At 49.7% G+C, this 27,926-nt stretch overlaps 1 protein-coding gene across 1 annotated transcript; it reads right to left on the minus strand.

Annotated features, from left to right (window-relative positions):
• Window positions 1–214: 214 nt before the first annotated feature.
• Window positions 215–25,117, minus strand: SCNN1G (sodium channel epithelial 1 subunit gamma). The gene is made up of 13 exons (XM_037507425.2): window positions 25,056–25,117; window positions 21,138–21,475; window positions 18,361–18,670; window positions 16,446–16,636; window positions 15,592–15,692; window positions 13,454–13,617; window positions 6,244–6,342; window positions 4,670–4,787; window positions 4,071–4,149; window positions 3,928–3,985; window positions 3,683–3,744; window positions 1,971–2,046; window positions 215–1,695 (listed from the first exon to the last, which is right to left on the minus strand). Exons 2-13 carry the CDS (start codon window positions 21,452–21,454, stop codon window positions 1,315–1,317), a joined length of 1,956 nt encoding a protein of 651 aa, XP_037363322.1. The 5' UTR covers window positions 21,455–21,475; window positions 25,056–25,117; the 3' UTR covers window positions 215–1,314.
• Window positions 25,118–27,926: the final 2,809 nt, after the last annotated feature.

Consider the following 27,926-nt stretch of genomic DNA (forward strand, 5'->3'; position numbering starts at 1 on the left):
TCCATGCCTCCGTTTTCCCATTCATAAAATGGGATAATCTTACCCACTTTGTGTGGTAAATCAGGGTCAGCAGCTTTTTTTCTGTAGGGGAGTGGAGAGTAAATATTGGAGGCCTTGTGGGCCAAAGAGTCTCTTGCAACTGCTCAACCGCGCCGGCCGTCCTGAGCGTGAAAGCAGTCACGGACAGAATGTCAATCAACAGATGGGACCATGCTCCAATAAAGCTTTATTTTTGGACACTGAAATTTGAATATCATACAATTTTCATGAGTTACAAAATAGTTTAAACCACTTAAAAGTGGGAAAAAAACATTCTTAGGTCATGGCTTACAAAATGGGATTTGGCCTGTGGGTCAGGTCCTCGTTTCTAATTCCCTGGTTTGCTAACCTGCAAGCGTTTAGGTCAGGATCAGCCAGGTGCTCTGGCTGAAAACCCCCCACGTGCTTAATGTCTGTTAGCTGTTAAGTCGGAGCCATTTGATGGCGTGAACATGGCCGGTTGTCTGCGGAGGTTGGCTAGTGGGTTAGGGCAGGCCATTCATTGAGGGGGCCACCCTAGAGGGAGAGCAGCTAGGTGGGTTATCAGGAGACAATCCTAGATGCCTTGGACTACCATTGGGAAGGGTGCCCAGCAATGCCCTTTAATTTGCCCTTCTCTGCTTGGGGAGAGGCTCTAGGCTCAGCTCATCAGGACATGACCTACCCCCTCCTGCAGAGTGAGGCCCCCTGGTCACAGACCTCTGGCCACTGCAGTCTCCCCTTGCACATTCCAAGGACCTGGGCCAGCTCCCTGCCTGAGGGCACAGAGACCTCACCCCAATGTCAATGACTAAAAACAGATGATTTACAAACAGCTCCAGGGCGGGCGTGTCCTCCTGTCTTTGGCACCAGGCTTTGTTTTCTGGCCTTGATACCTAAGTCACATCCTTGGGCTGAAGCCCAGGCTGGGGACTAAGCGAAACCCCTGGCTCACAGCTTGGAGTTTTTCTCTCTCAAGTTCTGGCGAAGAACTCGATCAGGCTTCACTCTGGTCTCTGTCTGGGCTGGCACTGTCTCCTCGGCCCCACCTCTCTCCGCAGCTGATGAGCTAAGGGTTTGGGGCCGCAGGGTCTATCTCTTCTTGGAAGGCTTTGAGTGTTGCTGGGCAGGGTTCTCAGGGACCCCCCAATACCCAGGCACCACCTTGTCTAAGCTGACTTTGTCAATGTCTCTGAAAAGTCCGGAGGTGCTGCAAAGGGTCCCCTCTGCGTCCAGGTGACACAATTCTCAGACCGTGGCTGGGAGTCCCGATTCTATCTCTTCTCTCCATTTGCCTCAGGATTCGGTTGGCACTTGGGTGTCTGTGAGCTGGTTGGAGAAGGCCCTCTCCAAGCGTAAGGTGTTATATCTGGGGGGTGGTGTGCCCGGTACCTGGGCCCCGGGTGCTGGAGGCAGGCGCAAAGCAGAGGTGAAAGTGGGTAGATCATCATCTAGATCCAGGGCCTCGTTATCCTGGCCCTGGGGCCCAGGGGGAGCCTCAGGACCGGAAGGTGCCTGCCTCCGCGCCCACCACTCCTTGGCTTTCGGCCACTGGCGGCGCGCAATGATGGAGAGGGAGTCTATGAAGAAGACCTCGATGATTTCAATGACGCAGACGACAGAACAGCTCATCCATAGGCCCAGCTGACCACCGAAGTTGGACAGAAGCATCTCAATCTGCAAGGGAGGCCAAGCCACACCATCAAGAGGGACACCCTGTCCAGGTTGACCTCAGTCAGGGACCCCCAGTTCCAAAGGGAGTCACCAGCTAGCCCTGGCCCTGAACAGGTTTGGAAGAAGAAGCAGACAGACTTTTTGTCCCCTCTTCTGCCACCCGCTCTGGCAGCCCTATTAACTCTGGCTGATCCCCAGGACCTGACTCTGCTCCCCCGGGGCCAGGCAGATGTGCATATTCATAGACCCAGCACAGGTCCTAGAAGGAAGCCACTCACGCTGTTGGCAGGGCTCTCCATGATGGATCTCTGGTTCAGGTCTTTGTAGAATATCAAGAGTTTGGCCAAGTCTGTTCTGCAGAAATTCCAACAAGCAGGGTGCAGGTGAGTCAGGGACTCCCAGAACAGCAGCCCTTCAGCATGGCTGTCTCTCTCTCGCCCACCCCCAGCATGTCCCAGGCTTTAAACTCGACAGGGTCTCAGAATCTAGTCCGGGAGGTTCTTTCTGCCCTCTGGAGCAGAACCCCAGCCTGGGCCTGGTTGTACAGGCCATTCATTCCCTCAAAAACCACTTAGCCACCTCCAGACCAAGTCAGACCACCTAGCTATCCTCCCATGCACCCCGTTCTTCATTAAACCTTGATTTGTGATTATTTGATTACAATCTCAAATAAGTACAGGAGTCACACAGGCATTGTAAATGAGCAAGGTAGGCTGGGTATAATGTAAATAATTAATAACCATAATAGCCGCTAGCATTTTTTGGGCATGTCCTGCATTGTCAAGCACCGTTCAAGAGCCTTACGTGCATTAACTCATCTAGTTCTCATGCCCCTCTGAAGTAGGGATGCTTTACTCATCTCCATTCACCCGTTAAGTAAATTAACCAAGACGACACAGTCCATATGGGCAGAGTCACTATTCAAATGTAGCTAGATGTGGCTTCAGAGTCCATGCGCTTAACCATGAAATTGCCTCCTGGTAGAACTGTGGCAAGTTGGAAAGTTCACGTGTATTCTAGTCGGGCAGCTCTTGCTCGGCTGTTTGGTATACTGTGCGAGAATAGAGATTTGCTGTTGCTGGAACTTTTGATCTTTTGGGGAAAATTAGAGATAATGGGCTACTTTTGGCCTAGGGGTTAGTCACCAGTTTGCAATCTTTGGTTTAATCAGTTGTAATTGTTTGCTTAAAGTTTATTACTGGACTGTAAGCATCTTGGGGGCAGGGACTATGTCTGCTGGATTCCCCTGCTTCTCCCTCCACTTTACACCGTGGCTACTCAGTCCATGTTGGAGGCCAGGCCAGTGCTGGGCGCTGTGATGGTGGGGATGGCCAGGGGGTGAGTTCCTATGGCTGTTCTACTGTCCTCTCCCACCTTTGTCTCTTTTGAGGTCCCTGAACTTTGACTTGGCTGATTTTTGCTAAAATATCCCGTGAAATTGAACTTCTATGTGAAAAATTCAAGTGTGATTAGAAGCTTCAAGCCTCAGAGGAGTATTTCATCTGGTCATCAGGGAGCCGTGAATGAATGAATAAATGAAACCGATGAAGCCCTGAGCAGTACATTCTACAAACCGAAATACAATAGAAAATATCAGATTGTCTTCACAGAGCTATTCAGAAGTTTTAACAACTGACATGGACATAAATTGATCAGAGCATGGCTGTGAGCGGTTGTGGATGAGAGCAAATGGTTTGGCTAGCCTAGTGAGCCGTGGCTGAGAGCCTCCTGAATGTCCCATGCATGGTCATGGGGCTCTTTAGTTCAGTGATATATTCACTGGGCCCCAATGGAGAAAGTAATTTCATGCTCTAGGTCATGGTCAAAGTTTGAGAGCCCCAGGCCTCAAGCAGCATCTGACTCACAGTACAAGCTCAATAAATATTTGCTGGATAAAGAAATGAGTGAATGAAAAGGAGAGGACATGCAATGAGGAGGCCAATGCAGAGGCTGGGGGCCCTAGGGCCACTAGGGGCAGGGGTCACCTTACTTGTTGAGCTTTTTCTTTATTTGTTGGCCTTGATCCCAGGTAAGAACAGACAGCAGCCATTTCTGTGATGGAGAAAGAAGGGGTGGCCTGGGGATGTGCAGAGAGGCCAGGGCCAGCTCTTCTGCCCTCCCCTACCTGCCCCAGCCCCCTGACCATGGATCACCTCCAGGGCCAGACAGAACAGCCAGGATATCAACAAAGATCCAGGCTGCGGGCTCAGGTGAAGAGTGGGCCAAACAACTTACCTCGGAAACTGTAGATGGCCACTGCGCCAGGCTGGTGGTCAGTGTCCACTCCTTAAAGCTAAGGGGAAAAGGGCAGAGTGAGCATGGGTGGCCCAGCCTGGTCCAGCCTGGCCCTGTTGGTCACATCCCTCCCACCTGCTCACCTGCAGGCCTCTCGGCAAATGGTCTGGCAGTCCAGCTCTTCCCGGACAAATGCCTGGTGCAGCTGGTAGTAGCAGTACACTGAGGGGCAAAGTGAGGGCACTATGAACTTCACAGCCACAGGGCCCTGCTTGGGGGTCTCCAGGGGTGCCCCCCTAGTCTTTAAATTTCTTCTCCCGCTTTCTACAAACAATGGTTCTCTGGAAACAAATGCTGCTTTGGGATGTCGTGAGACAGAATACTGTGGAGGCATAGGGTGTGAGGTAGGGATGCAGCCTTTGGTTTGGAGCTGGCTTTGCTACTCCCTGGCTGTGTGACCCTGGGCAAGTTGCTGAATGTTTCTGAGCCTCGGTTAACTGTTCCATGAAAGGGTCCCAGCCATTCTTCCTACCTCCTGGAGTTGACTGGGGTGATCAAGCTTTTAGCACAGGCTGGAGCGTAGCATTTGATCCTTAACTGGGAATTAAGCCAGGCTTGACAACAGAAGTGAAACTCTTGCTAATCTCTCTACCAATACCTCTCTCAGGCAAAAGGCTATAGTTGGCAGGCACCCAGGAGCTCTGGGTTCCAGGGGGTGTGCAGGGCCAGGGATGGGTCTTACTCCAGTTGGGGTGCTGCTGGTAGTTGCAATAGTTGGCTGCAGGTGGTAGAGGCTGGCTGTACTGGGCACACCCACATTTCTCCACCATCTTTGTCTGGAAGCATGAGTGAAGGCAGATCTGAAAGAGACAAAGAAATCACTTTGCATCTGGGTACCAGAGACCTCCCCCTCCACACTGTCAGCAAGAAGGGAGGTTATCCTCCCTGCTCCTTGAACGACCACATAAATTGGCTTTTTATGCCATTTCCAACTGGGCCAGGAGTGGCCCATCACTCCAAAGGGACTAGACTAGAACATTTATTGAGAATTTAGACTAACTGAGATGTGGAGACCAGGCAGAGCTGGGAGAGCTAGAGGAGATGCCAAGAAGCAGAGAAACAAATAGTTCTCAACTTTCCAGTTCTCAGGTTCATGCCCTGCACACGGAGTCCTTGGGGACCATAAACTGCCACAAGCTGCATGAAGCTTACAACACAAAAGCTAATGACAGGAACTCTAAATTCTGGCTGCTTGGGTTCGAATCCAAGCTTTTCTACCTCTCAGCTGTGTGACCTCAGGCAAGTTTCTTAACATCTCTGATACTTTGGTTTCTTTGAAATCAGTATACTAATACCTACTTCATGAGGTTGTTGTGAGAAGAAATAGTATATAAAGTGTTTGTACCTGATAGCCTCTCACTAAAAATTATGCAGGAGTTGACTTTTTTTTTTTTTAAGTCAGTTTGATTCTATTTCTATTTCTTACAAGTAGATGGTCTCTGACTAATGGTCTCTTTTTACTCGGTGTCTCCACCACCTCTCAGCTCAGCTCTGATGTAAGCTGGAGGACTCAGCAGAGGGGAGCCTGGCCCTTTTGTTCGGCTGGCAGACTCTCAGAACATGAGACAGGATGACTACATGCAAAGGAGACAAATTCAAATGCCTACTGGGGCCAGAGAGGTAAGTAATACACTAGGGAATAGTGGGGACCGTGGGGATCCTGATAATACTCCCGTTGTGAATGGGGCCAATTCCACCCCCATTTTTCCTGCAGGAACATGGACCCGACACGGTCACCTCTCATTTCTCAAGACAAGCTGGAAATCTGAGTTTTCTTGTGCAATTCCCTGACATTTTAACATCATCTAGCCCAGGTGTGCAGCCTGGAGGGGACCCCTAGCAGCCCGGAGCCAAAACCACATCCTCGTGTGCCTGTGGGGGCTGACACAACTTGCCCAAGGCCATCAGCAAGGGAGAGAGCAGGGGGAGGGGTGCACATGGATCTGGACGCCCTTGACCTCGAAGCCAACACCCCTCCCAGACAGCTCCACTCCTGTCCCTCGCTCACCGAGCCCCACTTAGGAAACAGGCTTGTCTCAGCTGTACATTGTGTTCCACGCAATGAATCAATTAAGCTCTGGTTACAGACGGAGTAAAGAGGACTGGAACCAGCTGGCATATCGGTTCTTGAGGTCTTTGGATGAACCCCAAGGATTCTCACTGAGTTCCTGGTCTCAGACACACCCCTGCCTCCACATACAGCTTGGTCTCCTGGGGCCAGGCCACAACTGGGCTGGGTGCCCCCTCCAACCATACCTGCAGGGAGTAGGCAGTCTTGTAGATGTTCTTGACCGGCACGTCGCTCCCGTCCTCCGTGCACTGGCTGTACGGCTCGCTCAGCTTGAAGGACTCAGTCTGCAATGAGAGCAGCGCAGGCTCAGCCCTCTCTCCCCCGGCCCAGAGCGGCTGCTTTGCTAGCAGCCCTGGCTAGTCATGAACCCCCGCTCGCCTAGTAAATCACTCACAGATACTTATTGAGCACCTGCCCGGTGCCTGGCCTCTCCTGGTTGAGCCACCATGGAGTCAACAATGATCAAAATAGACAAGTGCCCTGCTCTCGTGGGGCTTCCATTCTGGCAGGGGAACCAGCAAATCAATCAACCAACAAGAAACTGGAGAGAGAGGTTGGAGGGGTGGGTAGAGGGGAGTCTTTCCAAGAGGATCGTTTGGGGAGAGGTCTCTGAGAAAGGGACAAGGGGGGCTCAATGTGAAATGGCCAGAAAGGGCTGGCCTTGCCAAAGAAATGGAGGAAGAGGATGGAGCAGTGGGAGCAGCCAAGACTAGGGGTGGGTGAGGGTCAGGGTGTGGCTGGACCATGGCAAATGGGAGAGAAGTCATTAGTGATGACGTCGAAGAGGAAGGTCAAGGTCAGATGAAGTGGGTGTCCTATGCCGTGCTGAGGAGCGTGGATTTGGCTTTCAGAATGGTGGGAGCTGTGGGAGAATCCCCAGGGAGGACGCAGGGGGGTTGGGAAGACAGGCAGTGACTGTGCTCTCTGGGGGGCTCTGGATCCTCCCAGTTGGGGATCCTCTTATCTTCTGCCCCAGAGTTTGACTTGGAAGACACTGCCTTTCCTCGCGAGGGCAACAGAATGCCCAACAGGACAGAAGGAAGCCCAGCTCAGCAGATGTAGGGCCCTCATAACTTGTGGTTGAAAACCTTCTGAAATTACATTTCGATGTGGTTCGCTAACTTTGGCTCCAGCTGAATATTTGTCACTGTGAATAAACAAGACAAAGAAGAACATGGAAGGAGTGGGAGGTGGATCGATGACAGATAAAATATCCAATCAAGACCAGCTTATGGCGAGGCTCCAGGGGGCGGGGGGCACAGTTTTGTCTGGAGTGTGGGGTACAGGCGAAATGGTTGGCAGGTTTGTGGGAGGGAAGAAAATTCTCTTTTCTTTGACGAGTGGCTGGACAGAGAGAAAGACAGTTGGGAGCAAGAAAGGAATCAAGAATTTCCAAGCAGGTAGAAACTGCAGACATGTCAAGTGGCTGTAATCCCTTTCTGTTTATACTGTAATTCATCTGCTGACCCATTAGCCTCCCTCAATTAACTGCAAGTACCTCCAGGTAATTGACGGGCGTTCATTTAAAAATATTTAAACAGCAGAAGCAAACAAAGAGGAAAGCAGTGGGCAGGTGTGCGCCTCTCTTCTAGCGAGGGCACCCACTCTAACAGATCACCCGCCACATCCCAGACAGACGGACATATTCACCTTGCCTGGCGGACTGCCCTCCCCATTAACAATAAAAAGAGAGCCATCTCGGCACAGAATAAACAGATGTCATCCCTCTAATAGCTGGGTAGCAAACAGAGTTTCTAGCACACGCCAGGGCTGGGCTGGGCACTGGGGCACAGAGAGTCTGAGCAGTGCCTTCCCTCGAGGGCACCCCCGTTCAGTGCCACTCTGTAAGCTATTCCAAGCAGCAGGGTCCCTGGGCTCCTTTGAGTCCCCAGGTCTGGCTGAGCTGTCCCCAGAGCCCAGGTATCAGCTACAGGCTCTACCTGCCCTGGCATGTAGGTGGGAGGGACTGGCCATTTGGATAAACTGTGTGCGGCTGGCAGAGGTGGCTGGGGCTCCTTCTACATCGAGAACCAGCCCATGGGCCACTTCCAGGAAACTGATTGTGAGAAATTGCTTTGCTTTTTCTGCTTTTTGAGTATTCAATGGCCCTTTACTCTTAACGATACTGATCGAACGCAGAGCTTCTGGGTTATTCGCATTGCTTCCTGAAGCAGCTAGGGGTAGGGCAGGTGAGACAGATGGCCTTTTTTTGAGGGGGACAGAGGTCTGTAGCTTCTCAAAGTCTCAACTGGGTGAACTAGACAGATCTCTTTCTCTGGCCTTTCTTCCCTCTCTGCTCCCTTCTTTTTTCCTCTTTCTCTCCCCCACCTCCACTGTCAGCTTTCCAGAATGCTCATCTGTGGAGGGTGGGAAACATTTCGTCTTCTGTCCTGCTCCCTAGAGGCACAAAAAAGAGAATGTGTATGTGAATGTGTGTGTGTGTGTGCATATGTGCTTATATGAGCGTGTGTGTGTATGTGTATGGGGAAGGGGGAAGTTGCCCAGAAGCTCTGAACTCACCTCTCTAAGGTATGAACTGTGCTTAGGAAAAAAGCCAGATGGCAAGACGAGGCCTAGATGGTATCATGCATGGTTTAACTCTTTCTTTCTCTTTTGTTCTGTTTTTATACTGCACGCGTTATAAAAAGGTATTAGGTAAGATAAAATATAGGCTTCTAATCAATGACGAGAAAAAGAATTACTCCATCTATGAACACAGAACTATTTGTTAACACTTGGAGGAAGTAATAAATTCCATCTCCACAGCCTGCAGTAAAAAAAAAAAAAAATGTAGCACATGAAAGGATGAAATGATAGAGTAACTGGAAGAAAATCCAGCTCAATATTTGATCTGAGGGAGGGAAAATCCTCAATAAACATAATGACTAAAGAGGAAAACAAAGATTTTGACTATGTAAACATCCATGTTTCTGCATGAGAAATGGCAGCATAAAGAAAATGAAAGGGAAAGTATAACCTGGGGAGATATTGGTAGATGACAAGGACTTTCGCATCATGTATGGAAGAAATCCAAGCCTCACTTGTCAGGAGGGTGTCGCAGAAGAAAGCCCTTCCTGAACACCTCCTTTTGCTTCAACTTCCGTTTTCCTTCCCTTTATGTCTCTTTTCTTTAAAAATGTATTGCAACAACCAATATTTTGCGTGGGTGACACGCTAGTGCTTCTCACAGATGGAATCATTATCCCCATTTTTACAGAGGTTACAGATTATGCAACCAAAGTACAAAGATGGGTGTTGAATCCTTGGTCTGGCCCCAGAGCCTCTGCACGTAATCCCTGTCACATGCTCGTGAGAAGGGGTGAAGCGTGCCCAGTCCAGGCTGGCCGTGGCTGTGAAGTCTGCCCCTCTCCACACACACACACCCCCCCCTCCCCAGGGGGAGTTGTCCGCTCTTGCCTGCTTCCTCTCTCTGGTTCACGATCGAACCCATTGTGCTTCGGTTTCTGTTCCGCTTCTCCCACTGACAACTGCTCTGGCAAAGAACACCAGTGACCTCGTGGCGGCCAAACCCCGAGAGCACCTCTCGCACTTTGTGTTGCTTGACCTCCCCACTGCACTGGGTTTGCACCTTCCTCGAACGCCCTTTCTTGATTTAATTTTCTCTTTCCGGTTTCTGCTCCTTTGTCTCTGACTCTCTAACTGCATTTTCTTTCTACTCAGTCCTAGAATATTTCACTATGTCTTGGGTGATGGCATTTCCAAGTCTAGGATTACACTAGATGCCGCCTCCCTCCAGCCACCTGCCAACATGATTTTCTTCTGAGCTCCAGGTTCATAGCATCTACTTACTGGACATTTTTACCTTGATTTCCCAAATGCACAACAACTTGGGGATGTCTTAAACCGAAGCGGTCATCTTCTGCCCCAAACTTTCCCCTTCTCTTATATTTCCTAGTTCTGAGCCTGGCACCTCCATCTACTGCCTAACCCAGAACTAAATATCAATCCAACTTCCGTTTCTCACTGACCTAAGTTGTCAAGCCCTGTTGCTCGCATCCTGTAGTCTTTCTCGAACTACTCACTGTGCCCATCCCTGGAGCTGTCGCCTCAGACCAGGTCTTCATTTTCTTCTAGAATTACTTTGAATGTGCGCCTTCCAGTATATTGATTTCACTTCAACCAAAGTGGTTTTTCAAAAAGTTTCTCTACATGGCTTGAAATCTTTTCTGCAGTCCCTTTGTAATTGTTATGCCCTTTGCTGGACTAGCTCTTTCTGACATTATTTGTTTGACACTTGTCCTTCAGAAACCCATCGTGTACAAAACCTTCTCTGACAGCTTCTGTCTGGGCATCCATTGACAGCTACCCATCCACCCTCACCATCCACCCACCCACCCATCCATTCATACTCCCATCTAGCCAACAATTTATTGAATATCTACTATGTTCTAACAACTAAGGTTGGGAACAAGATAGAGCAGGTCTCTGTCCTCACAGAGGTGGGAACTATATTGCAAAAGTGTATTGTTTTCTCTTTTTAAAAGTAAGATCTTTAAAAGTAAGATCTCTTTTTAAAAGTAAGGGGCTCTACTGTATTCATCTCAGAATATCCTGTGCTTTGGACACACAATGTTCTTCAATGAATGAAGAAAGATTTGTTAACCAAACTGCCTACCCAATGGACTAAGTCTACCAACTTAACACTCCTATCAAAAAAATATAAATAAATAAGAAAGGAAGGAAGTCTAGCTTGTTTGGACTTATTCTTAGTGACCCCCTGCTGACCTCTTAGTAATCCCTGTTTTTTGTTGTTCTGAATGCTCATAAATCAAAACTAGAGCTGACTGACCCTGTTCTGTGGCCTTAATTTTGTACATCTTAAATTAGGTGTAGCAGAAAACCCACCCATGTCTTTGTTTATCCACCATTTGGAAAGAAAATATTTGCTTAACAATGTGATGGGTATTTCTAAGTTCAGAGAAGGAAATCAGAGGGCTCAACTTTTTAGTTTTTGTGCTTTTCCAAGCTTATAACTCATGCAAGTTTGTAGACACCGTGAGGGGCAGAAGGAAAGAAGGGGCAAAAGGATGTGGTAAGAAAGTGCTACAAATTCCAGCTCCTTCTTCAGGAGGCAGTCAAAACCACATGGGAAATGCTGGATCAAAATGTTCGCTATTCTAATCTGGGAGTTTTGCAACCAGCTGAGGAATCAATGACCCAGCTCCTGCAGGGAGGCCCTACAGTCTTGTCAAGCCATGGTTTGGGCAGGTTGGGACATAAAATTTTTTTCTTGGGTAATCAGCACCCACACAGCCTACGCTGGTACACAATGCTGCTCATTTTGGAGCAAACTCCCAACATTGGGACAAAGTCCCTGAACAACAAGCCTTCGGGGGATACCTGGGCTCCCAGACAGCCATCCTGGTGGTTTGACCTGCCCAGGGCTGCCTTTGTTGGGACACCATGAGACACTGAACCCACAGATTTCCTCCAGAGCACCATCATTCTAGTTCCTCATTTCTGAAGTCTAAACTTAAATATCACATCCCCAGGAAAGCATTTTTTGAACTCCTCCCTTTCCCCATTAAAAAAAAGTGCCCTAGGTCAGATACTCCAGGATATGCTCTGGGCACCCTGCATTTCGCTTCCTCAGCACTTATAGCAATTAGAATCTGTGTGATTTTGTTTGTTTGTTTGTTTGTTACCCTCTCTGCTGGACTCTAGGTCCCAACAGGTCAGGGACAGTGTCTTCCACGTGGATGTCGTCCTCATGTCTAGCACCCCAGAAGGGCTCAGAAAACGCTCGCTGAATGTGGGTGGCTGTGCAATCCCCAATGCCCACTTTATGACCCAATATGAAGCCATCACATGGCCGTGCGAGACATTTTGTGTCATCCTAGCTTCACTTTCACTTGAAAGACAAGCCCTCTCCTCTCATTCAGATTCACATTCTAAAGGTGAAGTCTCCGAGTTTGCTGTCCCTTAGAATATCCACTGGAATCAGGTAAAAGCCCAGATCCGTGGACTCTTCTCTCAGTGATTCTGATTCAGTAGGCCTGAGTCTGATCATCAACCAGGTTTTCAAACCACTGCTCTAGAGAACACATTTGTAAGGATGAAGGCCATGATGTTTAATTTGGGACATTAATGTTGGACAAAGCTGCACCCAGACAGTCCACAAGGAGATTTTTTTCCCCCCTACAAGCAGGGGGGAAAATGCCGCTGAGGAGGGCTGCCAACTTAAGTTATAGTAAACACTATTTTTCTTTTGGAGATCAGCAAAGATTAAAAGCTGGGTGATACCTGTGTTGGTGAGAGTGTGGAGAACAGCTACTCTCATGCAGTGCTGAGGCTGCACATGGCTACCACCTCACGGAGGGTATTTTGTCAAAGACACACACTGTTTGGCTTCCTTCTAGGAAGCAGTCACATTGCACTGTGGCTTCCAGTCATGCCTGGAAATGACTTAATGTCTATCGACAGGGAATTTTTCATCAATAACTTATCCACACAATGGATAGTTGAAGACATTTTCAATGAGTTAAGAAGAATGAGGCAGATCTATATGGATTGATAAGGAACTATTTCTTAGTTATAGATTGAGCAAAAAATGGGGAAGAACAGCATTTTGTTTTTGCACTGAAGGAGAAAGGCTTATGCTTCTAGAAGACTATGACACCCCTGCCAAGACACAGAGGTGACAGTGACAGAGGGTGGAGAAGATGGAGGCCAGGGATGGAAGGAAGAGGCATCTGCCTGGTATGCTTCTTGGTGTGGTTTGAGTTTAATATTTTGTGCCAATAGTCTCTCTTACAAGTTCTTGATTTTCATTCTATGAGAGAGAAAGACCCCAGATCTACAAACCACAGAACTGCGGTGGGGCGATCAGGGACATCAGAACTCATTCCTCACCCTGCCCTCTGTTCTCACTGGGATTGGCGTCTGCAGCCCAGATATTCTTCCACTGATAGGTCTGAGTGTTCTCAGCTCCCAAGAAGGTCAGAGAAGGTCAAAGATGAGGCACAAGAGACTTGTTGTTAAATGAGGTGAACCCGATGGGAGTGTGATGGGCTCACTAGAGCTTTGATGACCCGGTGACTCCATTTGCCTCTAAATTGTGGACTGCATGTCCCATAGGCTTTTGGGTGGCCCAGGAAGAAGGTGTTAATCTGCTCTATTTCCATTACTGACAATAGTCTCAGGCCTGCACAGGTTTCTTATAGGCTCCAGCAAGGAATGTTCCCTAAATTCCTTCCCAATATGGCATCCTGTCCTACTTCATCCACACAGAAGGGACAGAGGCATTGGAATGACCACTGGAGATACGGGACCTTTTGAAACCAACACCCTTTTCCATAAGCTGCACCAGATTGTTTATCTGTGAATACAACGTGTCCTCCTCACCCGCCTGCAGAAATGAGAATGTCCTCTTACCAGATGCATCCCTATGGAGGTGGCCATCGCAGTCTCAATCTCTGTCCCCACGTCCTCAATGAAGGGATATTCACCCTGCTGATGGATGATAATCTTAGCTCCGCTGGACGACACGAGGAAGGGGTTGTATTCCTCTTCATTTATGTACAGGATGACCTGCAGCCCTGTGAGGACAAGGCAGCCTGCTGTGGGTGAGGGCTTAGGGAAACATTTCCTGGGGGTAGCCTACCTCTCCCGCAGCTTTGCAAACCTCAAGACATTTCCAATGAGTGAAAATTGGCATGAGACTCTCCATGGGGTACACATGAAACTCTCCAATGAGAGTTATGCCTGCCCAGCTCACTGCCATGTGCCTGGGACTCAGCACAAAATAAGGGCTCAAAACCAGTGCCAGCTCTGCTGACCATAAGGAATGGCTATGCTGCCTGAGACGCACATCTCCACGTGGTGCTTTGAGATGGGGAGTTCTTCTGGGAAGCATCCCAAGGGACATGCAGCGCTGGTGAGGTTGGAACCCTTAGGGAGAGACGAAGCACAAATGGGGTGTCTGATCGCTGGTCTAATGTCTCCCCCTGCTCTGGGTCTCGCCCCCATGGACTACCTTGGAAATCAGAGATCAGATGAGGTCACTCCCTTCTGAAACCCTTCAGTGGCATCCATGGGCTGCATGGGATGCCATGGAATAAAATGCACAAACCTCACTGCTGTGCCACCCAGGGAGAACCTGCCTGCACCCTCCCTCACCTCATTCTCCCCTCGCTCAATAGGCTGCAGGTGCACTGGTCTGTTTCTACAGCGTGAGTTCCTCGCCTTGTTCAAGGTCACACAGCTCAGATAGCAGAACCAGGACTATGCAACTCTTTGCTCCCAGTTGCCGGACTAGTTCTTCCAAGGAAGCGTGTGCCCTGAATTATGGTTTCTTGCAGACTCGGTAGGAACACAGGCTACAGGGTGACAAAGACGAGGGGCCCAGGCGTGGCCTTCCACGACAGGCCCTGTCTTTCCTTGTGAGCGTATTAAATCGGTATATTAAATTATGTTCAGTTTGCCTGGGACCTTTCCAAAATTCCTTTTGTGGGTTAGCTAGGTCAGCCTTGAGTTCCTGCTTCCCTACAAAACCCATAGTAGTAATAATAGTATTTGAGGGAGTCACGGTATTAGTGGTGGTGGTCGTAGGAGTAGCAGTGGTAGAATCTCAGCCTCGCTAGCTTAATAACCACAACTTGCATGTCAGCTTAGTGTGTTTATATTACATACATACGTAACATATACTGTATGCATATGGTGTATATATATAATGTGTATATATGTGCATATATGTGTATATGATATGCATTATGGACTCAGATATACCCCCCTCCCCAAATTCATATGTTGAAACCTTAACTTCCAAAGTGACTGTGTTGGGAGACTGGGTTTTTATCTCTTTCTCTTTCTCTCTCTCTCTCCCACACACAGGATAGGCTATGTGAGGTCACAGAGAGAAGCTGACTGACTGCAAGTCAGGAAGAGTGGCCTAGCCAGAAACTGACTCCGCCACACCTTGATCATGGACTTCCAGCCTCCAGCACGGTGAGAAATTCCATGTCTGGGGTGTAAACCAGTCTCCTGTGTTATTTTGTTATGGAGACCCAAGTTGATGAATAGCGTGGGTCAGGCCTTATTCTAAGTGCTTTACTATTTTTAAGTCCCTTGCAACAACCTAGCAGAGATACCATTGTTATTCCCACTTTAGAGATGAAGCGCAGTAACGTGCACAGGGTCACATCAAGTGGCAGAGCTGGCTCCTGAACCTGTTATCTCAACCAAGATAAAGATGTTTGCAGCCCTAATCTCCAGTTCAGCTTATCTGGGTTTAACCCATCTGGAAGCCATGGCCAACATTACTCACTCTAGCGACCAGCTTAAACCAGAGTGGTTTCTCAGAAGAAGAAAGCGTAGCCATGTCCTGTGCTCTCAAGTAAGGAGGACGCATCAAGAAGGAAAACAGACCATCGGCAAATAAGGAAGGAAGCAATATGGTACCCATGGAAACACGGCAAAAGGAAAGTCTACCCCTGGTTCTGCCCAGGTAGAGCGATCCTGTGACTCTGGAAGGATCAAACATGCCCATCTGTCCCCTCAAACAGATGTCTTACCATATTCACTGCCCCCCATGGAGGTGCTGAGAGTCTCGTTTTCTCTGTTATTGAACGTGTAGCAATTTCCATACATTGGATGGTGGAAGAGTGTGAAGTTCCTGTGGAGGAAGAACGTGAGTCAGAAAGGGCTGTGATGAGAACTCCTCTCGCACCCCTGAGCTGAAGTCAGGATAGGTAGTGCTAACGGGGCCAGGGCTCTTTGTGGACAATGGATGACAGACATGACTCACTGTCTCAATCTTTTCTCTGATAAATGACAAACAAGGCCCCTCATTCAGGTTGGCACATGCTGATGTAGAACCAGGCTCTACTTTCTTCCTTCCTCTTAATCCTCTCACCTGTTTCTATCTGGACCTGCATTCCTTGTGCCAATACATCTGTCCCAAACCCCTCTACTCTTGAATTTCTTACTTGACATCTTTCCATCCTGATTTCCAGCCCCAGGAAATGGTCCTCAGAGAAGGAATCTTATCAGATTTGCCCCGGTCATTCATTTTTCACAAGGTCCAGTATTTACTAACGTACAAAAAGGTTAGAGAGCGCCGGTACTTAAAAGGAATGAAGTAAACCCTGCAGACTAGCAGGAGCCCCGAGGATGTCCCATCACTGTCCGTTCACCACCAGGGATATGAGTTTAAGGGTAAGTTTAAGGATGTTTCAACTCTGTACCATCAACACCATCCTCACCAACCCTACAGCCTACCTCCTGTGCAGCTGCTTCTCAAAAGTCAGTGTCAGAAAAGAACACCTTTTGTTCCCAAGACCTATAGCTGAGCTACAGGGGCATGCAAGGGGCCAGCACTCAGAGCCATGGGTCCTTGGACCTGTGAGAAAAGCCTTCTTCTCCTGACCTGGCATCGCAGGATGCCCCATCAAAGAAGCAGGTGACCACCAGCTCCTCGGCAGAGTAGCTCATGTTGATTTTCTTCTCCAAGGGCACCTGCGCCATGATGTTCATGTAATGCAGCTTGTACCACTCCTGGATGGCATTGATCCCCGAGCTGAAGGTGTAGAGGGCACAGTCTGATGTATCGTTTGGACACTGAAAAGAGGAGACACTGCACTGAGCCATCAGCTCTGCCATTGTCCTCAGGACTGCGAGGGTGGGGAGCTGAGACTCTAGAGAGCAGATACTCAAAGGAAGCGGAAGAATATCTGGGGTTGGATTTGTTCCCTCTCACTTCTGGGGACTAGGAGACCTCACCCTCAAGCCAAAGGCTAAGAAGGGGCTGAGCAAGGAAGGCCACAGAACCCCACCCTCATGATTCCCCACTCCGGCTCACCAGGTGAGAAGCAAAGCCAGCTTATCAGGTCCCCAGACAACCAGCTCTGGCTAAGGGCTGCTATGGCATTCCTGCCTAACCCTCGCTGTTTCCCACCGGGTCCGTGGTCTAGAGAACTCAATTCTGATGAAGACTTTGATCCTGCTTCTCTGCAGGATCTTGAGTAAGACATTCTGTCTCCATGGTTCCACCTATAAAATGCTGACAAAAATGCCATCCTTCTCAACCTATCACTTTATAATGAGAGCTCTGTAGGGAAACTATGGTGAATCTCGATGTTCTTATCACACAGGACTTGGAAGCACTCTTAAAAGGTAGACATCAAAAGACTGATTTTGGAGTCAAGGAGAACCTGTGGTTATCTTGTGAAAGGACCCAAGAAAACTTTGAAAAGTCTCCATGCCAAGAGAAAGGGTCATTTTTTCAGAATTTGTGATTGGAGCTGTGAGCTATCATAATCAGCAATTAAGGTATAAGATGTAGAAGTGGTTCTCATCCTACAAAAGTGGCCAGATGTGGAGAGGAGCTGCAGATTGAGCTTGCCTAGGAAGGTAATTGACTTCACTTTTAGTGAGTGGTTACTTCTTCAGAGTCCCTCACAGGCGACTAAGAAGGAGAGATGAGGAGTTGGGCTCTAGCACCTCACCAAGGGACATACTGCAGGGAACACTGGGTGTGTCTGCTGTTTATGAGCTATTTTCTTCTGATGCTGTCTGCACCCCAATTTCGCTTTGCTGGGATTTCCCCCTTTGGATACAGTCTGGTGAAACTGTCCATTAAGATGCAGTGCCCTTTGTGAGCTATCAGAAAGCCACAGGATGGAATCTGCAGCCATCTTCATGACTGGATCAACAAAAGAACTGGAAAGAGCTGAAGCTTATTTAACCCAGCAGCAGGTCTAAATGACTCCGTCATCTTGCCAACACAATCCCCAGATTTCCCCTCACTTCTGTCCTTGACGAGGACTCTGTGGATGGGAGCTGGAAGGGATTAGGCTAAGGGAAATAAGTCAAAGAAAAAAGAAAAATATCAAATGGTTTCACTTACAGGGAAATCAGACAAAGTCAAGAAAAGACAAAACTTGCAAACTGAGCCTAGATTTGAGGCAAACAGCAAGAGAGGGGATACAAGAGGGGTCAAAGAGTGGGGCGGGCAAGAGAACAAGGGACTGGGGGACAGTTCTTGGGTGCTCTGGTGGTGGGAGAACCACTGGGCTACACCTGAGGGGAGAACAATGATGTAAGAAAAGAAAATAAATATTGAAGAAAAAAAAAGAGGCCTCCATGAGTAACTGGTTGCTTCTAAGACAATTTTGTCTGCTTGAGATTGTCCCCATGGGTTTCAGTAGCTTGCAGCCCGCTTACCTTAACAGGGTGTGTTTCTTCTAGCAAGAGGGGTGAGTGGCAAGAAGTGTCCCTGGACCCACTCCCCCTAGCCCGGCCCAGCCCAGCCCAGCGCCAAACCGTGAAGACCAGCATCTCACCAGTTGGAACCCCACGACCTGCTTGGACTTGTGCATCTGCACGACATCCGACGCCTTGTGGATGACTCTCTGGCTGACCTTCCGCTTCCGTCCCGTGAGAAAGTCCCTGGCCTTGCCTCTCTCAGCCCGATTGAAGAGCAGCAGGGGGACCACGTTGAGGAATTTGGGCCGGGTGCCCTCCCAGGCCAAACTTCCAGACTCTGCCTCTCGGCGTTTCCGAGACTTGACCTCTGAAAAGCCGTAGAGAGTCTTCAGGGCTGCCCTGGTTTCCTGTTCCAAGTCAGCCAGAAGGTCTCGCACGGCGCTGTACCTACCGAGGTGGGAAGGAACAATCAGGGAGAGGCTGGCAAATCAGGAACCCCGCTGGCAAAATGCTGGCACTTCCCTGCTTTCCACAGTGTGTGTCAGCCCTGTGTGCCCCCCACAGGGAGGAGACCAGGTCTTTCATGATTCATCTCACCCCCAGTGACTGCTGGCTGGAGCAGATGGGTACAGGCCTATGACCCTTGTGTGACTTCCTGTGGCTTCGCTGCCTCCACCAATGTCTGCTTGCTCTTGGGGTGTGTTGATGAGTTTGCCCCAACCCGCATTTCTGGAGTGGTGACTGTCAGGTGCCTCCCATAAACCAGCCACAGTGAGGACAAATAAATAACTGCTACCCAGGACTCTACCAGGGGCAGGCTCTGTCTCCACCCAGCATGCTTGCCCGGGCTCACTGACTCTCTCCAGCAGGCCAGGGAGGGAAGAAGCACAGCTCTGACCTCGACAGTCCCCCACAGCACAGCAGGGTGAGACGGGCACTGGTGCCTGGAGCCCAATAACACCATCTTGTCACTTTCATAGCACTACCTGGCCCTGGTCTCCCTCTTAAGTTTCCTCTCCTCACCCCCCTTGCTCTGGGTGCAGGCAAGCGAATGAGTGTCTACACCCAGAGCCAGATGGACTGGGCTCCAGTTCCCCATCCTGGCTCTGGATCTGTGACCTTGGACATTTAGCCTTTCTGTGTCTCAGTTTTCCCAGCTGTAAAATGGGGTTATTGAGACGAGTCACTGCATTAGTTACATCTAGCTAACTAGCTTTTTTTGTTATATTCATTTACATGTAATTAAAATTCACTATTACTAATTTTATAAGTGTAATTAAATTTGTTAAAATTTTCCTCCTCCACTACACCAGAAGCTCTACTAAGACAAAGACTGTGTTGGGGTTCTTCAGTTCTATGCCCCAGAACCTCGCACACTGACAGTTTGTAGACATGGAGTAAGTGATGACAGAATGGATAGAGAGACAGAAGGAGGCAGGCGGGAAGGGAAGAAGAAAGAGAAGAAAGACTCTGAAGTGGAAGATGAGTCCTAGACCTGATTTTTTTTTTTTTTTTTTTTTTATAGAGGCATGCTTTATTTATTTGTTTGCTGGTTTGCTTGTTTGTTTTGTTTATACATGCACTGGGTACAGTCAGAAGCGCGGGAGGGTGAGAGAATTCACCAGAGCCAGAGCGGGGAGCAGAGCAGGCAGAAGGACCGAAGTACACTGCTGAGGGGAGCAGTGGGCGGCAGGAGAGGTCTGCGTGCCATGTGGGACCCTCCTCCGGTGGCCGGGGAGCAGCCGGGGATCGAACCGGCCGCGGGCAGCTTCGCAAACCAGCGCTCAACCGCTGCGCCACCGGGGAGGCCCCTAGACCTGATTTTGATTTTGAGCTCTGCCACCAACTCGCTGGTGATGCTGGACCAATTAGTGCCCTTTAAGAATCTGCCTCCCGGGCCTCCCGGTGGCGCAGCGGTTGAGCGCTGGGTTGCGAAGCTGCCCGCAGTCTCTGCAGTGCCGGTTCAATCCCCGGCTGCTCCCCGGCCACCGGAGGAGGGTCCCACATGGCGCGCAGACCTCTCCTGCCGCCCGCTGCTCCCCTCAGCAGTGTACTTCGGTCCTTCTGCCTGCTCTGCTCCCCGCTCTGGTGAATTCTCTCACCCTCCCACGCTTCTGACTGTAACCAGTGCTCATACAAACAAACAAACAAACAAACAAATAAAAGAATCTGCCTCCCTGCTCTTCCCTACCCCCACCCCCACCCTGGCAAGTGCTCTGATCAGCCTGGAAATCAGTTTTCAATAAATAAATAAAAGAATCTGCCTCCCTGCTCTTCCCTGCCCCCATCCCCACACCTTCCCTGGCAAGTGCTCTGATCAGCCTGGAAATCAGTTTTCAACAACCCTCCCGAAGGACTCTGTTGACCCAGACTCTGTTGACCCATTTAAAACAGGTCCCGTGGCAGACAAGAGGGAGAGAGCCAGGGGTTGAGCCTGCTCAGGGCTCAGTGAGCTCAATTAATGGGGCTGGGTTTGTGCAGACAAGGGTTTGGGGCAGCTGAGATGCTTCCATGCAAGTCACCTGGGTGTCACTTCTGAGTCACCTTCAAGCTCACATTCCAGGGAGAGTGAGGGTGTGAACTTGGAGAGATCAGGGGAAATGGCTAAGCTGGTTTAGTGTGTGTTGTGGTATGGTGTGTGTGTGTGGTGGGGGTTCTAGCTCATTCCATGCCCAACCTCCAAGCCCAATTATCCTGCATTCCACCCCCTCCTCTTCTCCAGCAACTAGTCCATCCTCAGAAGCAGCTGAGAGATAAAGACCTGGGGACAGATTTAGAACCAGTTTCCCAATGTTGGCCACTAATTCAAATGTCTAAAAAGCACGTGTGCAGGTGGGAGCCTGTCTCTTGCAGGCGGGGGCTTAGGCATCTGAAGAGGGCACTCGTGTGCCAGGTCCCTGCCTCTGCCTCTTACTTGTAAGGGTTGATGTTGCAGATGGTGACAGCAGGAAAATCCAGTTTCTGGAAGTGGACTTTAATGGAGACAGAGACGGTGTAGAAGGAGAAGATCAGGAGGGCGCACTGCCAGATGATGAGGACCACAGCGGCCAGAGTGAACGCGATCCAGAGCAGGCGGCGCAGGCGGCCGCGGGACACCACGATGCGGCGGCAGCCATGCGTGTTGGTGTTGAGGCAGTACCAGTGCATCAGCTCCTTGATGGTGGGCGCCTGAGGGCCCCTCACGGGCAGGTTCTTCTTGATTTTGGCTTTGATCTTCTCTCCCGGAGCCATGGCGAGGATGGGACTGGGGAGCTGGAGAGGCAGAAAAGCAAAGCAGGTGAGCTCACCACCCCCGCCAGTTGGCAGGGGCCGGAGGTGCGGGGCTGGGAACACCAGGTGGGGGGCTTGGAACACCAGCCCACGTGCTCTCTGGGCTGCCTTCGGGAGCCTTGGCTCTTTCTCCAGGATATTTGTTTTGGGGCCACCACGACTGCCAAAGAGCTGCCCCCAGGCCCAGCCCTATAGGCCCAGCCCAACCTGTGAATCAATCACTGGACAGGTTTGAAGGGCCTTTCCCTCCACCACTGGAGAGGGAGCCTTCCACACAACCCCAGGGCCACGGCACCTCTTGTCATGCTCAGCCAGGGACGAGAGGATTGCTAGCTGGCCCTATCACCTCTACTGCCCACCCTCCTCAAGGGAGCATTCCTGTCTGGTCAGATCCCTGGGTGCCTGGCTCTGCGTGGGACACAGAGAAAGCACCCCGCAGATGGCTTCTGACAGATAAATCTGCCAAGAGAACTTTCCAGCAGCCACCTTAGGTCAGGTTGAGTCACTCCCTGGTCGAATTCTCCCAGCCCTTTTTCCCTCTGCTTTTCAGAAAACAGGATATTTCTGTTTTACTTCTCTTTATATAGCCAAGCCCTTAGTGTTTCTAGAACATCTAATACAATAGCCTCCACTGCTGGCCACTTAATAGCTGCCAGGAATTGTGTCATATTTCCTTGATTCTAAGACACCACTAATTTTGGGAATACGCTTTGATTTGATAACAGCTTAGTTTAGGGGAGGGTGTTGGAAAGCAAATGACCCTGTTCACCAATGTACGTGATGCACCTCAGTGACAGCAACTGGATGATGTGAAATCACACACCTTTTAGAAATGAACGAATCCACACGTGTGTGCATGGTGTAAGTAGGATCTCACCTTGTGGTTATAGTCTGATCAGCTCATAAATAGACACAGTCTCTCTATATATACACACATGATCTATATATATTACATTTCATGTTTCAACAGCCCCAGGTGGTAGGCATGCTATTATTATCTCCGTCACAGAGAAGGAAAATGAGCTCAGAGAGGTGGAGTAACTTACGTAATATCACACAGCTAGTAAGTGAGGAAGCTGGATTGGAAACAGGCAGCCTTAACCATGACGGTGTATGCCTCTGAGGGGCCTGGTATTGTACTGGGTGCTACCCTCTCCCTAAGACAGGTAATTAATAGCACCTGGAGCTAAAGGGAGGCGGAAAGAGAAGGGATCCTGAGCTATTGAACTTCCAATCTCAGGATAATAAACACAACCACTTTCTGAAAATTGTGAGCACTGCTGGGGGACAATATTTGGAAATTCTGTCCCCTTTGTCTGCAAAGGCCAATTAAGGCATACTCTATTTTGGAGCAGGACATTCAGGGTGTCTCCAGGCCTCTGGTGTTTCTGTGTCTGCTACAAGCACTTGAGTGGGCTCCATCAAGTTGAGGCAGAAGTTCTGAAATTGAGGAGCTACTTTCTCTCCATCTGACTCTGTAGGATGTGATTCAAAATTGGGAGCTGGCTTAAGGCAAGAGGTTTTCAAATTTATTATGCTAGTGGGTTTCAGGTTTCTGAGGCAAAGGAAATAGAGTCCTGGGGCAGAGGTGAGGCACCTAGAGGCAGCCAAACCACTGCAAACTGCAGACTTATACGATCTTGCTGGGATGGGGAAGCCATCTCTGGCTTTTAAAGTTTTATCTGAGCCTCTAGGCAGGAGGAATTTATTTCATTTTTATCATTTATCTTTACCTCTCTCACCACAATCCCAAAGTGCAAAAGTTAGCAAGAGTTTGCTGTTTGTTCTTAAAACTCAAGTCCACGTTCAATTCCCTATCAAGTGAAACTGCACCCCAGGGAAGTTTCTTTCTGTTGCAAATAGTCAATGGAAACTTTGACTCTGGGAGCACCTGCTCTCCGGCCCTCCACCTTCTCGCTGAAACAACTCCTGGGGTTCTCTGCCCCATCAGCCCCTTACCCTGGTCTCAATGAACCTGATAGGATCTTCTGCCAATGTCAGTAGGTGAAACCGCATGAGAAAGACGGGGACCTGTCTTGCTCATCACAATTATCATTTTAACTTCAAGGCAAAGCAAAGTTGTCCTTAGCTAGGTTGTACTCTTGATTAAATCTGAGGCCACACAGCACTGACTTTCCAGGTATTAACTCACTCCATGTCTACAACCAACTTGGAGGCAGGTGCACTATTTCCCCTCCTTACACAGATCAAACAGCACTGAGGGGTTAAGGATCTTAAGGAACTTGCCCACATTCACGCTAGAAAGTGGTCAAGCTGGGACTTGAACCCAGGAGGCCATATCTCCAACTACTAATTGAAATACTACTTCAACTACTAGTCAAACAACTACTACTCTGATGATGATGATGATGATGATGATATAAATAAAATAATGACATCAACAACAGCAATAATAGCAGCTATCAGGTGGGCCTCCCCAGTGGCGCAGCAGGTTGAGCACAGCACTGTGAAGCTGTCCGCAGCCTCTATAGTGCTGGCTTGATTCCCATCCAGCCAGGGAGCAACCCACATGGTGCGGCAGACCTCTCCTGTCTCCCCGGCTGCTCCCCTCAGCAGTGTATTTCAGTCCTTCTGCCTGTTCTGTTCCCCACTCTGTCTCTGGTGAATCCTCTCACCCTCCCATGCCTCTGGCCTGTACCCCAGCTCTTGTATAAATAAATAAATAAATAAATAAATAAATAAATAAATAAATAAATCTTTAAATAAATCTTAAAAAAAAAATAGCAGCTATCAGGTATTGATCCCTTACTGTATTCCGAGGCATCCTACTCAGTCCTTTATACACTTTACCTTATTTAATCCTCATTGTAACTATGTAAGCTACTCGCACTAACCCATTTCACAGAGGAGGAAACTGAGGTACAGAGGGGCTAGGCTAGGTAACTAGCGTAGGAGTGTAAGAAGGACTCAAAAAACTCTCTCCCCAGTGTCAAGGTACTGGCTCGCGACCCGGATTTTACTGCCTCCTCCCCGAACCCCCTCAGCACAGTGACAGGACAGAGCCTCAGGCCCCGGGCGCCAGACCTGGGCTCCTCCTGGCACCTCTGCAGCCCCTGCCCCTGTCCCCGGGCAACCGGGTGCCGTCCTGGGCTGAAGCCACATCTGTCCCAGGGCAGTCTGGGCTGAAGCACCGCAGAGAATCCAACCAATTCGCTTCAAGTGTTTGCTTCTTTCTGCAACCACGGCCTCCCCAGAAGCAAGAGTCCGAGGCTAAGAGGAACAGCCGGGGTCAGGCCATGTGCCCCACCAAGTCCAGGAGGGGCGGGGGCCGGCAGGGGCTGGGCAGGTGCCGGCAGGAGAGGCAGGGCGAGATGTGGCCGCAGACCCTGACTCTGACCAATGCCTCTCGCGCCCGCGGTGCCCGGCCCCGGTGCGAGGGACGCCGGCGCGCCGGGCGGGGAAGGCGTCCTGCAGCCCCGACGCCGGAGCGGCCGCGGCTGGACTGTCCCCCGCGGACGCGTCGGGGAAGCCACGGGCCCCGCGGCCGCGCCCGGGCCAGAGCCCCCGAGCCGGCGCCCGGACCCCACGCGGCTGGGCTCACCTCGCTCGCTCCGAGAAGTCCGGGGCGCGTGCGCTCGGTTCGGCTCCCGGTCCAGCAGGGGCATCGCGGGCCGGCGGGGCCACCCGCTCTTGTGGGCCGGGGACGGGCCCCGCCCCTGAGCCCTCCCCCGGGCGCCGCCCCCACCTGCCCAGGTGTGTTCCCGGGGCGCCCCAGGAGGCGCGGCAACCCTAGCAAAGCACGACTCCGCAGCGCCCCCGGCACCTTGAGGCCGTTCTGCGCCCCAGCCGGTCCCGGCCGGTGCCTTGCGCGGGCATCGCGGTGCCTGCTGCCGCCCCGAGGCCGCCCTGCACCCTGCATGCCCCCGGGTCCTGACACCGCCCGCCTCGCAGCGCCTCCTGCCGCCCTCGGACCACCCGGACCGCCACCCTGGCCCAGCTGGGCGCGCTCCCGCCCCAGCCCCCGGAGACGGCCCGAGCAGCCTTCTGCCCGGCTTGCAGCGAGGCTGCGTCAGTGCCAACCTGCATCCGCCGTGGGCTGCCAGGCCGCGCATCCTGGAGTTTCACCAGCTGCCTTTTTGTAGACACGCAGGTAACCACAAGAAATGAGCTTAGAAAACTGCAACCGGAAGGGAATCTGGGGACCCCTGACACCTCGGTCATGGTCCCTTTGAGTAGGAGAGAAACAGGCCTAGAGAGAGAGGCGGTGCCCTCTGCTCGGTTCTCGCTCAGCGCTCTGGTTATCAGGTGCTTAGCTCTGGTTACCAGGTGCCTAGGTTATCAGGTGGCTCCTGTGAAAATGCAGATCCTAGTTAGTAGGGGCACAGGGTGGAGGTGGGGGCTTGGGGGGGATTGGAATCTGCAGTTCTGTTTCCCCAGGTGATGTCTTTGTTGCTGGTCCAAGTCTCACACTTTGAGTAGCGGGACTACAGGCCCAGGTAAGTGAGGAAAGGTTAAGGTGGGTTGGGAAGGCAATTTAAAGAAAAGCCTCTCAAAAATCTCAACCATTTTTCGGGCCTCCCCGGTGGCGCAGCGGTAGAGCGCTGGGTTGCGAAGCTGCCCACGGCCTCTACGGCGACGGTTCGATCCCCGGCTGCTCCCCGGCCACCGGAGGAGGGTCCCACATGGCGCGCAGACCTCTCCTGCCGCCCGCTGCTCCCCTCAGCAGTGTACTTCGGTCCTTCTGCCTGCTCTGCTCCCCGCTCTGGCTCTGGAGAATTCTCTCACCCTCCCGCACTTCTGACTGTACCCAGTGCATGTATAAACAAAACAAACAAACAAGCAAACAAATAAAGAAAGAAAAACATGCCTCTATAAAAAAAAAAAATCTCAACCACTTTTCTAACACTATAATGCTTATTACGGTAAGGACTTCAAACAATAGAGAAAATGGAAGTCTTTCCATAATCTTCAACCCCCAGTTAGAAAGTCCCAGTTACCAGTTCTGTTATTATTTGGTATGTATAATGATACAAAGGTTGCTCTTTAGTTTCTTAATTTTGCTTTAATGACAATTCCCGGCACAGTTATAGTCTCATTGTAAAATAAAGCCAGCATTTCCATTTCATGGTATAATATGGGTAACTTTCCTTATCTATACATACCTTTACCTACGCGTTCCTTTCATATGCATTGAATTTACTGATATATTTTAAGATTAATTGTTCACCAATATAAATTATTCTGTAAAATATCTTCATGTACATTTTGATTATTTTCTTGGGATTAAATTCTTGGGATAAATTTCTTGGGATGAATAATAGTGGTATTTCTTTTCTGGTAGTGTACTAATTTAGCTTAATTGACACAACAAAAAGAAGAGTTAGAGAATAAAAGCAGGCGACATGTATAGAATATTATACAGTGTAGAATAATAGAATGCATACAAAATGTTTAAAAAGTATCAAAGTAAGCACGCAAGCAAATTTTACTTATCTATGTTTTATTTTTCTATAACTTATAATTTCATGAACTCAATTCTGACTTCTTTTAAAACATTTTTTAAAAGATTTATTTATGCATACAAGAACTGGGGTACAGGCCAGAGGTGTGGGAGGGTGAGAGGATTCACCAGAGAGGGGAGCAGAACAGGCTGATTGACTGAAATACACTGCTGAGGGGAGCAGTGAGCGAGTCAGGAGAGGTCTGCTGCACCATGTGGGTCACCTGCCTGGCCTGGGATCAAACTTGTGCTGCAGGTGCTGCGGACAGCTTCATAGTGCTGTGTCTTAACCTCTTGTGGCCCCAGGGAGGCCCCTCAATTCTGACTTTTGTTTTCCCACTATCCCACCTCTGCCTCTGGCTACTGAGTTATTATTATTCCAATTATACAGATGAGGGGACTGAGTCTCAGAGAGGTTAAGTTTACCATTTGTTTACCAGTAAGTAGATAGTAGAGCCAAGAGTTGCATCCAAGTTTGCTCTGCTACAAAGCCTACATAAAAAAAAAAAAAAAGAAAATCTTTTTTTTTAAATTGAGACAACACTGGATTACAATGCTGTATATGATTTAGAGTTACAGGATCACACTCCTTGGGTGCATGTTATCACACCACACCCACCACCAAGGCACCCACATAGTCCATTGTGCTGCTTCCCCTCTCTGTCCTCCCTCTCCCACCCTGGTAACCTCAATTCTACAGTCAGATTTCTAGGGTGTGTAACTGGCTAGGTTTTATCTGACCCTTTGTTTTTGTTTCTCTGTATTCCACATTTAGGTGACACAATCTGGTATTTGTCTTTCTCCTTCTGACCTATTTCGCTTAGCATAATGCCCTCCAGTTCCATCCATGCTGTTGCAAAAAGCAAGACTTTATCTTTTATGACTGAGTTGTAGTCTGTGTATATATAGCACCATCTTCTTTTTTTTTATGAATTATTTTATTTTACATAATTCTTACATCATTTTTCATTT

The sequence above is a fragment of the Talpa occidentalis genome, unplaced genomic scaffold (genome assembly GCF_014898055.3).
Source record: "Talpa occidentalis isolate TD23 unplaced genomic scaffold, MPIMG_talOcc4v2.1 talOcc4.12, whole genome shotgun sequence".
Taxonomy (NCBI): domain Eukaryota; kingdom Metazoa; phylum Chordata; class Mammalia; order Eulipotyphla; family Talpidae; genus Talpa; species Talpa occidentalis.

Bases quoted from the DNA above. Each gene is read 5' to 3' on its own strand.
- SCNN1G (XM_037507425.2), bottom strand. From the start codon at position 21,454: ATGGCTCCGGGAGAGAAGATCAAAGCCAAAATCAAGAAGAACCTGCCC. The intron at 3,986-4,070 runs GTGAGCAGGTGG...TTTTCCCCTTAG, and splicing joins ATTTGCCGAGAGGCCTGCAG to CTTTAAGGAGTGGACACTGA. The intron at 3,745-3,927 runs GTAAGTTGTTTG...TCTCCATCACAG, and splicing joins GGCCATCTACAGTTTCCGAG to AAATGGCTGCTGTCTGTTCT.